This window comes from Microtus ochrogaster, chromosome 1, assembly GCF_000317375.1.
Source record: "Microtus ochrogaster isolate Prairie Vole_2 chromosome 1, MicOch1.0, whole genome shotgun sequence".
NCBI lineage: Eukaryota > Metazoa > Chordata > Mammalia > Rodentia > Cricetidae > Microtus > Microtus ochrogaster.
The window spans coordinates 5,464,435-5,476,986 of NC_022009.1; the positions used below are offsets into that span (position 1 = coordinate 5,464,435).

General features: G+C 37.3%; 1 protein-coding gene across 4 annotated transcripts in view; it reads right to left on the bottom strand.

Annotated features, from left to right (window-relative positions):
* The window catches only part of Mdga2 (MAM domain containing glycosylphosphatidylinositol anchor 2), a 733,616-nt gene that overhangs the window by 316,146 nt on the left and 404,918 nt on the right, over positions 1 to 12,552 (bottom strand). For all 4 annotated transcript variants that reach the window (XR_003376942.1, XR_003376941.1, XM_026779216.1 and 1 more), the window contains exon 3: positions 3,987 to 4,161. Coding sequence is in view for 2 of the 4 variants with exons in the window: in XM_026779216.1 (XP_026635017.1) it covers positions 3,987 to 4,161 (175 nt within the window). In the remaining 2 variants the exon portion in view is untranslated. The remainder of the gene's footprint in view (positions 1 to 3,986; positions 4,162 to 12,552) is intronic.

Below are 12,552 nucleotides of genomic sequence, written 5' to 3' on the forward strand. Positions count from 1 at the left end.
CTTCATCACTTTTCCCATATTGTGAAAAGACACCACAACTTATAAAAGAATACATTTAATTAGGGGGTTGCTTACAGTGTCAGAGGGTAAGTACCAGACCACCGTGGCAGGGAGCAACCAGCAAGCTGAAAGGCACGGCACTGGGGTGGTATCTGAGAGTTTATGTGTTATTCTTTTAAGTTGGAAATAGAGACAGAAAATAAGAGACTAAGCCATATGTGAGTTTTTAAAACATCAAAGACAGTCCAAGTGAAACACCTCCTCCAACACCTCATGCTCTTTAATCCTTTTTACATCACTTCCACCAAATATGAATACAACATTCAAATATATAAGTCTGTGAGGGGCATTTACATTTAACCTCCTAATATAAAAACTTAAAGGTATTGCACTGTTCTTTTAAAGGCTGGCTAACCTGAAAGAGTCTGACTACATGGTAGGTGTTTGCCAAGTCTTAAGTGATATCAAGGCATATCATCAACACTCCTGTGAGGTCCCACAAAGTTTCATCTCTCCTAGTATAAGAAACATGTCTATTAAACCAAATTACTACAGTCTGTACTTTTACTGGTTTCCTGTCACGAGGGAAGAGACCACTCTGCTCTACATGAGGACACCACCATGTTTTGCCTATCCTAAGGAGGTCAACCAACCACGGGCTGAAATTTCTGAAGATGTAAGTTAAACAAAAGACAACCCTCATCTAAACTGTTTGTGTCAGACATTTTGTTACAGTGTGGGAAGAAAGCACAACATTGCTCTGTTAGCCATGTTTTTATTACCAGTGATGGACAGTTACAAATTGTTGAGGTTTGTGTAGTCGTAAATGAAAACATGAACCTATGCACTCTGGCTTTTGTTGGAAGTTATATTCAGAAAACAGATTTTACAAGTAGATTAGTTATCTCTATATTTTATCGCTCAAAACTTTTAAAATTTACTATGAAAGGAAATTTATTTATAGTCATAAAAGTAGGTATAATTATGGGAAAATTACCAGGTTCTTACACTATGAAATGATCATGGGAACTGAGGACATTACCTGGGAAATCCCTCATAATGAGATGCTGCATTTGTTAATACAATCCAAAGCTTAGTATTATTTTCTCAAATTTAGATGACCGTCTCATTGACTGTATATCAGAAAGGCTAAGGAAAACAATATAAGTTAAATATGGCACATATCTCAGTAATATTTCACTCAAACAATATAGAATTAGGTGTTTGTAAAACCTAAATTATATCTAAAAAAAACAAAGAAAGTCAAAGGGAAGAAGACAACATAGCTGCAGAAGTTTGATTGGCATTTTAATAAAGGAAAAGAGCTGGGGAAAGGAATGGGCAGCGCTATCATCATGGGAAGCTGTCCAGCATCAACTGCTCAGGCATAACTCTGAATAGAAAGGTAAAAGGAGCAATTCAGGATGGTATTGAAAGGTTTAGCCACAGGAAAAAAAAATCTTTGAAAACTCTTCAAATGTTATTTCCTGCTTTGTGTATGAGTTTTTAAGCCCCAAAGACACATATTTTACTCTCATCAAGTCCATTGTGATACCAATGTAGTCAGAAACTCTTACTGAACTGGTTGCTACTGTGTTTCGGGACTTATAGTACTTCATTTAAAAAAAATACAATACATACACCATATGATATATGAAACCCCTAGCAGGCAGGAGTGGAGGCAATATTCTAATCAAACAAATTTTGTGAGCAAAATATGCTTGCCCATACAAAGTAAAGTAATTAAAGAATAAATTAAAAATTAAAATTTACTACTTAAGGAGCTTCTGGTCACATTTTGCTACCAACCTATTTTATATGAAACTGACAAGCATTACCCAAACATAGCAGGACAAAAAAAAAAAAAAAAAAGGAACCATATATTCACTCTGAGAACATTTTAAATTTGTGAATTGTATTCAAGATACTAGAGATTTGTATTTAAATATCATGACCTAATAAACAAGAAAATTGAAGTTCATTTAATTAAATGGTGAACAATAAATAAATAAGAATATGTAATTCATTTAAATCAAAATAAGTTTATTTACAAATATATTCAAACCTTATAGAACCTAAGTGGAGGGTTGGTGCTTGGCTATGGCTGGGAAGTATACAGGTATCACCAACCTGGATACACAGGTCAGTGTGGCACATAGGATGAACCTGCCAGGATCATGTCAGTGGATGTCTTGGGGCTAAAAGATCCTGGAATGAATGGCACACAGGCTTCTGTCATACGCAAGAGGGCCACAAGTCCTTAACTGTGGAAGATGAATCACAAACGCTGCTGTCACTACTTCCTTCCTTATTGTCTCCATAAATAAATGAGCCTAGCATAGGCTCCATGAATAGACCATTGAGAATTTCTAGCCTCCCTCTAACTATGTAACACCTGCACTCTGTTGAAAGAACAGGAAAGGGGAATAAAAAGAAAACAGGCTGGAAAACAGGACCGCCCCACTTGTTATTTTGTCTGAATTACTTAAAGGAGAGAAAAATGCAATCTAATATTAGAGACTTAAAAATAAATGCCATTTCTTGTGAACACAACCAGTGTTCCAGATGAACCTGTGTAACAAACGGAGCTACATGCAGGAGCTTAGTTTCTTTGCTAGGGAAAGAAGTAAAGAGAGCAGAAGATTCTAAACATAGTAAAGAAGGAGAAGTAGGAGAATGTGACATAATGAAGCAGTCAGGCAACAGTCTCCGGGAGGCACCATGTTTTCGGGGTCAGGCATGGCCACTTGCAAACAGTGTGCTGTTCAGAGAGATGTGTGGGCCCTCACAAGGCAATGCAGATAACCGTGCTTGCATACAAAAGGTGCATTAAAAATGAGAACGGTTGACTCTGCACACAGGGTAAAATGAACAAGCAAGTCAAAGTATATTATGGAATGATCCTTTCTTCTTAAAGTTAATTAGGATATATACGCTTATGAGACTGGTGGCACATGCCTTTAATCCCAGCACTTGGGAAGAGAGGGTAGGTGGATATCTGAGCATGAAGCAAGCTTGGTCTAAAGAGCAAATTCAAGCAACCAGCGTTACACATAAAGAAATTTATATATACATAAATATATATGTGTGTGTGTGTGTGTGTGTTCATGTATGTACCCATATGTTGTTTTAGTTAGGGTTTCTGTTGCTGCAAAGAGACACCATGATCATGGTAACTCGTATAAAGGAAAACATTTAATTGGATGGCTTACAGTTCAAAGGTTAAATCCAACATCATCATGGTGGGACATAGCAGTGTACAGGCAGACATGGTGCTGGAGAGGTAGCTAAGACTTCTATATCTTGTTCAGTCAAAAGGAAGTGAACTGAGATATTGGTCATGACTTGAGCATAAATAAGACATCAAAGCACAACTTCACAAACACTTCCTTCCTTCAACAAAACCCCACCTACTCCATCAAAGCCATACTTCCTAATAGTGCCACTCCCAATAAGCTTTTGGGAGCAAATTACATTCAGACTACCACACATGTAAACATAAAATGTATATGTGCATGTGTGTACATACTAAATGCAAAGAGGCCATTTCTATTATCAATAATATTTGCCATCTTTTTAGTGGGATATTACATATTCTCCGCTAACTATGTGTTATGTCACAAATTATTAAAACTTGACATGAAATTTTTATTCTCAAAAATGTCTCAGAGCAAGTTAGGGAATAGGTTCTGCCATGCAAGCTTCAGGGCCTGATTTGGTCATCAAAATCTATAAGGAAATGTCAGGTAGGCTGGCACACGCTGGCTGTGGTCTGAACCTGAAGGAAAATATGGCGTTGCCGTTCACCCTTTCTATGCACGCACCCATGTGCAGAAGCACACATTTAAAAAACAGACGTTTCTTAGAGGATTACCCAGTCATATAAAATTGTCGTTCACAACCGAAGAAAATGTTTATTTTCAGAAAACCATAGTTAATCACGGAAGCAAATTATTCAGAACAGTATTTGGCTAAGATTTACTTACAGTACACATCCACTCGGATCGACTTTATTGCTGGGGACCCCAAGCCGTTCTCTGCTTTACAGTAATAGCGGCCACCTTGGTGTCTCTGAATGTTTGTAATCCTCAAAGTCTCATTGAAGACACTCGAGTCTTGGAATCTGTCAGAGGCACTTCCTGCTGTTTTGGTCCACCTGATCTGAGCAAGCATCAACAGAGATTGTTACTTTAGGTTGGTTTTCCGCAGACAATCAAACAGCAGTTATTTCCTATGATGAGCTGGCTTTCAGAGCCACTGCGCTGCCTTTCTATTGCATTAGTAAGAAATTAAAATATATGTCCCCAACTGAGTTACAAAGTTTCAGGTGCTAACCTCATCACCGTAGAATTCAAGTCAGCTAGAAGCAACGGTATGGACGTCATCAGCATCTCACCAGACTGCAGCCAATGCACCACAGAAACAAGACTCGGCTTCTGTGTTTGCTGAGCATTCCAAGTATCCCTATCCATGTCTGAACTTCGTAAGGCACTTTTTGTGATTTGGATCAAATAGGCTCTTGTTTCTTTTGGGACATGCTTCATTATTTCATTTAAAATTTTCTCTTTGGTTTAGATAATGTTGGCATGTTACCATAATGGCTTATAGAGATTATGTATAATTTCATACACCTGGTGGTTAAAAGGGGTTTTTGTTTTATGTAATGACTTTGCTTTAATAAGCCCACAAATGATTCGCTATTTTGAAAATTGGAATTCACTTTACATCAATAATTATTTTCAAAAAAAATGTGTAAACTTTTCAGAGATTGCAATCCTATCAAACTGTCAAAACAATTTGAATATCTAAAATTGTCCATTATGAACAATACCATTCTTTTGAACACAGCTGTGAGCAACAGATTTTGTGTGTACTAGCAATAACTACTGGTATTCAAGTTAAATTTTGTGTGTTGTCATATATAAAACCTGAATAAAAAGCCACATGTTAATGTTGTATAGTGCTGAAGATAGAAGATGAAAACTGTTTGCTTTTATTTTTCTCTTTGTTTTCCCATGTATTTAAAAAATTATTTAGAGTTTGGAAGCAACAAGGACAAATACTCTGCTTAAATTTGTATAATATTAAGCATGTGGAAATATAGAGAAACCAAAGTAGGTGTTTTCAAACTCGATGTTGTATAACCTGTAGCAACGTCACTTTCACACACGGCACACTAACATTTTAAGATAATAGCTTTAAGTTGTCTTTAAAAAAGTTTTTCACATCATAAATTAGCAGGATGAAAATAAGCATGTTTTCTCTGCACCGTAAAAGCAACAAAAAATGTTTTCTAGACAAAAGAAATAGCCTATATTTTTTCAAATCTTGGTATGTGTATGGAAAACTACAGGAAGTAAATGTAAAATTCGTAGCCAAGTAGTTTGTCAATTACGTTATCTCTAAAATCTGTAATGATGGTGATGTTTCCACTGAAAAGTTTAGAATTCTGTCTTAACTTAAATTTTAATATCTATAAGCAAGGAAATAAGGATTCTTTAAATAAATAAATGACAGTTTTGTCTTTGTGTAGAGATTTTTATTTTATTTAAAAATAGATACTAAAATTCAAGTTACTAAATAACAATTTTTGCAAACGTTTCAAAATAATGTTAAAGCTGATTCAGGAAACTAAATGCTTCAGAATATGAAAGGTCTGAAATAAAAGAGTTATAGATAGATATGGTCTAAATCTTTCAAATTTGTAAAATTAGGCTGTTAATATACATAATTTATTTGGGCAAAATTATTTTAGCCCTACATGTGGCTCGACAGAGCAGGAGCAGTGTATGAGCATGTGCGGCAGAGTGGAGAAAGGAAGCAGGGTAGAGCAGGAGGAAAGCAGTCATGATACAGAGTCACAAGCATCAACTTTCTGGTCACGGCTCACCTTAACTTTTTTTTTTTTTTTTTTTGGGTTTTTCGAGACAGGGTTTCTCTGTGGCTTTGGAGCCTGTCCTGGAACTAGCTCTTGTAGACCGTTGTTGAGGATCCCAAATTATTTTGCTCATTTTAATTTTATTCATTTATTTTTTTGTTCATCTTGCATACCAACCACAGTTCCCCATCCTTCCCCTCCTCTTGCTCCCTTCTCCCACCCCAACCCTTACCCATACCCCAGAAAGCTAACACTTCCCAAGGGGAGTCAAGAAAGCCTGGCACATCATGTTGAGGCAGGACCAATCTCCCCCCCCCCCCCCCCACACACATCAAGGCTGAGCAAAGCATCCCACCAAAGGGAAGGGACTCTAAAAGTCAGCTCATGCACCAGGGATAGATACTGGTTGTACTGCTAGGGGTTCCATAAGCAAGCCAAGCCACACAACTGTCACTCACATGCAGAGGACCTTGTTCAGTCCTATGCAGGCTCCCCATTTGTGGGTCCCCAAGGTCCCAGGAGCTCAGGTCAGCTGCCTCTGTGGGTTTCCCATCATGATCTTGACGCTCCCCCCATGCTCATATGATCTCTCTTCCCTCTCTTTCTTTGGACTCCCAGCACAGCCCAGGGCTTAACTGTCTATCTCTGCATCTGCTGCTTCCATCAGTTACTGGATGAAGGTTCTATGATGACAATTAGGGTGGTCACTAATCTGATTATGAGAAAAGGCCAGTTCAGGCACCGTCTCAACTCTTGCTAAGAGTCTTAGATGGAGTCATCCTTGAGGATTCCTGGGAATTTCCCTAGCACCAGGTTTCTCCCTAACCCATTTATGACTCCCTCTATAAAGGTATCTCTTTCATTGCTCTCGCTGTCCATCCCTCCCCCAATTTGCCCATCTAGTTCCCTCATGTTCTCATCCCCCATCCCCTCCCCTCTACCAGTCCTACCCCAGTTTACCCAAGAGATCTCATCTATTTCCCCTTCTTAGAGTGATTCATGCATGTCTGTCTTAGGGTCCTCCTTGTTACCTATCTTCTTTGGAGCTTTGTTAAATTATTTCTATGCTTTTCTTTTTAAATTAGTTTTTAATTGGAGTAAAATCATATCACCCCCTTACTCCCTCCATCTTCTCCAAATATTCTCCTAACAACTCCTCATATGCTCTCCCTACTCTCATGTTGATAGCCTATTTTCCCTGATCATTATTGTTACATAGATAGATACACATGCAAACATACATACGTGTGTGTGCGCGCGCGCAATACAAAATAATGCAACTTTAACTTTTTTAATCTTACTCTAGTCAGAATGACTAAGATCAACAAAACTGCTGACAACAAACGCTGTTGAAATTTTAGAAAGAAGACCCTGATTCATTGGTAGAGATGTAAATTATTGAAGCCTCTCTTGACATAAGTGTTGAGGATGCTCAGGAAACTAAAAATAAATCTATTACATGCCACACTCATTGGCATATGCCCAAAGGACTCAAGGACATGCTCCACAAGATACTTGCTTAGCAGTGTCCATTGCCACCCTCCTAAAGAGCCAGGAAATGGAAACAACCTAAATGCCTTAAAACCGATGAATGAATAATAAAAATGTGGTAAATATATGCAATGGAACACTTTTCAACAGTAATTATCCATTTATTTGTTTCAAATAAAATAGTATTAATCTGAATAGCCTGTATTTTAAATATAATCCTAAAGTTATGCCATACTACCAGCAGTATGGCTTTTAATCAGAAAAACAACTAAGAGTAACATACTTTCCAACACTGTTACTCTCTTTAGTATCCAGCTTACGGGAACTAAATTAGACAGAATTCCTTATCAACTTCTCCATATTCAAGATGTTTCCTTTTAAGAAACAGACAAAGAAATTCTGAATCCACACTGATACTCATTCCGAAAGGCTTCACCATTCAAGAGCCTTTTCAGAGAATCATGAATCTTCTACATTGAACCCCCACAAGTGGTAGTTTTTCAACATTTTTTTGCACAGTATAATCCAAAACCACAACAAAAGTCATTCTATAGTATATTACATGAAAACTCGTGGATCATTTTTGCTCTTGAATTGATCTTTGAGTCTGCATTATTTTGCAATATTGTATATTAGTGATTTGAGAAATGCCCCCTGAGATCCAAAGGTTTAAAAAAAGTTACTAGTACCAAACTTCACCATTATAAGATACAACTGAGATCATATGTAACAACTCCATCAAACTATCTCCTTCTTAGAGCCTTTAAATGTCAAAAAGCCATTATGCTGACTTTCCCAAATTATAATTTTTCTCTTAAAACCATGCCTTTATCACCATTGAAAATATGTAAATTGTTTTAAGACAAATGCGGCATGGTCAATTAATTCATTAAAAAATGGTTAGAGCCGGGCGGTGGTGGCGCACGCCTTTAATCCCAGCACTTGGGAGGCAGAGGCAAGTGGATCTCTGTGAGTTCGAGACCAGCCTGGTCGACAAGAGCTAGTTCCAGGACAGGCTCCAAAGCCACAGAGAAACCCTGTCTCGAAAAAAAAAAAATGGTTAGAAAATACACGAATAAATCACCACACATTTAATAGTAATCACCCTTTTTAAATTTAAATTTATTCATTTCTTTTTGAAACAATCTTTTCTCATTTCACATACCAATCCCAGTTCCCACTCTCTCTCCTCCTCCTGCTCCCTCTACATTTCCCCCACTCTACCGCTATCCACTCCTCAGAGAGGGTAAGGCTTCCCAAGGGAAGTCACAAAGTCTAGTAAACCACTTTGAGGCAGGACCAAGACCCTCCCCACTATATCTAGGTTGAACAAGCTATCCCTCCAAAGGCTCAAAAAATAGAAGGAAAGAAAGAAAGAAAGAAAGAAAGAAAGAAAGAAAGAAAGAAAGAAAGAAAGAAAGGGCTAGTTCATCACAAAACTCAACCACACAAATTCCTTTCCTTGACAGTACTGCCCAGTTTTGGCAAACAAGAAATTCTTTTTTATTATTTTGTCACTTAGAGTATCAAAAATAATGAAGCTTCAGGATTTACTAGAGATATGCTTAAAATCACTATTGTTTTGTGCTAAGGACGTAACAGTCAGGGGAAAAAGAAGTCGGTTTTAAGTTGACATCACTGTTTTGCTTTTGTTTGAGCGAGCACCACATCCTCAACCCCCAGTTGCCTTCCACCATCACTGTAAATGTTATACAGCAACAAAATGTCTTCTTTTCTCCTCATAATCACTTTAAGGATCACAAACCACCACCAGAGAGATTTGTAGCCATTATCTGGAACACACTTTTTGTTAAGAGTACAGAAATAGTCTCATAAAATGAGATGTAAAAAAATCCCATTTGGGGCATTTTAGAGAAGTAGACAGCAGGGAGGATTGTTTACAAAACAGTGTGGAGGCAATGGAATGTATATGTACCAGGAGGAAACAGTTGTTCTATAATTGGCCTCTTATGTTTAGATAAATTTCAGGTGCACCAGAGACATAAATGTAGAAAATAATGTCTTAACAATCCCTAAGATCAATAGTAGAAATTACCGTAATGCTATAGTGATCAAGACTTCAAATCTAAGCTTCCTAAATCTTAAAAAAAGCAATTCCGAACTGACTCCTCTGTGTATATGTATGGTGGTGTAGATAGATGTTTTTATTTTGAGATGCCTAACAGCAGACTAGGGGTGTTTGTGACTCTCTGCATGCTCCTGGGACCCTTTTCTCCTACTGAGTTTTCTTGTCCAGCCTTGATATGGAAGTATGTGTTTAGTCTTATTGTAACTTGTTATGCTGCCTTTGGTTGATATCTCTGGGAGATCTGCTCTTTTCTGAAGGGAAATGGAGGAAGAGTGGATTTGGGGGACAGTGCATGGGGAGTTTGGAGGAAAGGAGGGAGAGGAAATTGCAATCAGAATATAATATATGAGAGATAAGTGAGTAGATGATAGAGAGATAGATAGATAGATAGATAGATAGATAGATAGACAGATAGACAGACAGATAGATAGATAGATGATAGATAGATAGATAGATAGATAGATAGATAGATAGATAGATAGATAGATAGATAGATGATAGATAGATAGATAAAAGAGAAAGAAGGAGGAAAATAGGAAAAAAGAAAGGAAAGTGAGAAAGAAAGAAGATATTGGTGCTGAGAAAAGTGGCTGAAATTATTCAAGAAGTTACACTACTAAAGAGAATTCTACTCTATTTTGGGTAACTAGGAGTGAAGTTAAGAGGGAAACATCTCATCTATTAAAGAACTCACTAAGTAAAAATTTAAATTCATTTGAAATGAGAAAGTCTAACTGATAATGTCAATAGGGGTTTCTTGTTTGCAAAGAACAGAGGGGAGTATTTCCAAGAGTCAGTTGTTTCAAGCACACAAACACTGACTCAGCTGAGGTCCAAGGGGGGCAGCCTCTATCTTGAGCTGGCAGCATTATTCACACAGTGCTGGCTTTAGAGTCCCGATGGAAGCAAGACCAAGGCAGGTGGTGTAAGCTTCTGACAAGGTTCCAAAAAAACAGAAGGCAAAATGATGTGAATGAAAATGGGAATCTCTGAGAGAACATCACAAAGCCAATGTGTGAAGCTGTAAACTTGACACCTAAGTTGTTTGGAGACCCATGATACTGAAGACACTAGGAGCATGTCACATCCATGAAGGTAATCTGCTTGCATGGGGTGTAACTGGTTTAAGGGAGAGGCCATGAGAACTGCAAGTTTTAGAGGTAGAGAGGCAGGGTTGCCTGATTCTTTTGGAGCACAGATAATTCAATAATGATCCCCAGATGGAGAATTTGGGTTGCAACATTTGGAATGTAATATATGAGAGCAGAATAAAGAAAAGGGAGTAATTCAATAAACGTACCAATTATTTTATTCATGTAGACCAGAATATATAATAAAGAATGTCAAAATTCAAGGGTAGCATTCAATTATATAAATTATATTTACATGCATATTATATTTATAGTAAGTGAATAAGAATGGCAAGATCATAAAATTTGAGTTTAAAAAGGAAACACAAATGAACATGTTGTAGCTGAAAATTTTCTTAGCATTTTAATTTCAAGCGTATTCATTAAAGCAAAAGGAAATAAAGTTTATCTCCCAGTCAGAAACAGTGAGAAGCTAGCAAGATGGCAACAATAAAGTGTCAAAAATTCCTTTCAGAAAATTTTATGAATGATGTGATAGACACAAATATCCTTACATTGACTTAGCAGTGATCGAACTACAACTTACTTCACTCTTCTATTTATGGGAATCAGTACAACAAACCTACTGAGTAGATAAAGGACTGAGAACAAAGGTCAGCGTTTGCTTTGTATGCTTCAGATGTTGTATTTCATACCCAACATGTCATGCATACACACACACACGCACTCATACACACACAGAAGTTAATGCTGATGAGAGCTGAAAGTGAATCAAATATAATTTGAAAATCAAAATATAAAGTAGAAAACCAGCTATTTTCTTAAGGTAATGTATGTTTGCTTGTAATCACACAACTAAGCATGGTAAAGATACTAAAAATTTCTTCCTTTGGTAATTAAAACAATTAAATGACCATTTTCACTTATTCAAATATAAAAGGACAATTTACTTGAATAACCCAATTTAAAAAATGGCCTCCTGAGTAGAAACTGGCATGAAGGCATCCTCTGTGAGGGCAAGCTTTCATGGTATCTGAGGTAACCATGCAACATTCCAAAGGAAGCATGCAGTAGACTTACCTAACTGTTAACTACACCTGTTAAACAACAACACTAGCATGAAACACTTACCCTAAGGGTGCAGTAGCAGTATGCTTCCTTGGGTGGTAACCAACATCTTTCTTTTTCATTTTTTATAATTGTATTCATTTCACATACCAACCATAGTTCCCTCTCCCTCCCTTCCTCCTGCTGTCCCCCACTCCCCCAAACCCACACTTATTCCCTCCTCTGAAAGTTATCCTTATGGATATGTATGTATATGTATCCCTAAGGCATGTATGGCCCCTCGTTACATAGAAAAAATATATGTATATATACATATGTGTATACATATAACCAACATTTTTCTAATTGGATTTAGGACCTCATTAACAAAAGACAAATCATGTCTGGGACTGGAAAGTGTAACCAACTACTCAGGCCTAGTGAAGTTAAGGATCTAGGAGACAAACCTACAACTGCTATATAAAATTAGCACCACCTAGCTCCATTCAAAATATCTTTATACCCACAGATAAGTGTATTCCCTACCATTCATAAAGGGACTGCCTCTTTGTAACAGATAGAGACTATATTAGAAAATCACAACCAACCAGAATGCAAAGTTGCAGAGCCTAGTTCCAATAGACACATCCAAAATACAACTTTTGCACTAAGGCTCAGTGATCATTGTGGAAGAGGAGGCAGAAAGAGTGTAAGAAGCCAAGGAATTTGGAGTTTGCCAATAAACTGTCTCCTAGAAATGTCAGAAGCTATACCCATGAAGTCTCACAACATGGCTGCTGAAATATGACCTGAACCAAGAAGGCACCAAGAGATGTGCTAAGTAGATGTGGAAAGCTCATTAAGTTCAAGCCTAGATGAAAAACTATAATCAACTAAGGTATGAAAGTGTGGGAGAGAAAGTACCCACAGAAGAGCACACCAACTAGATATTACAT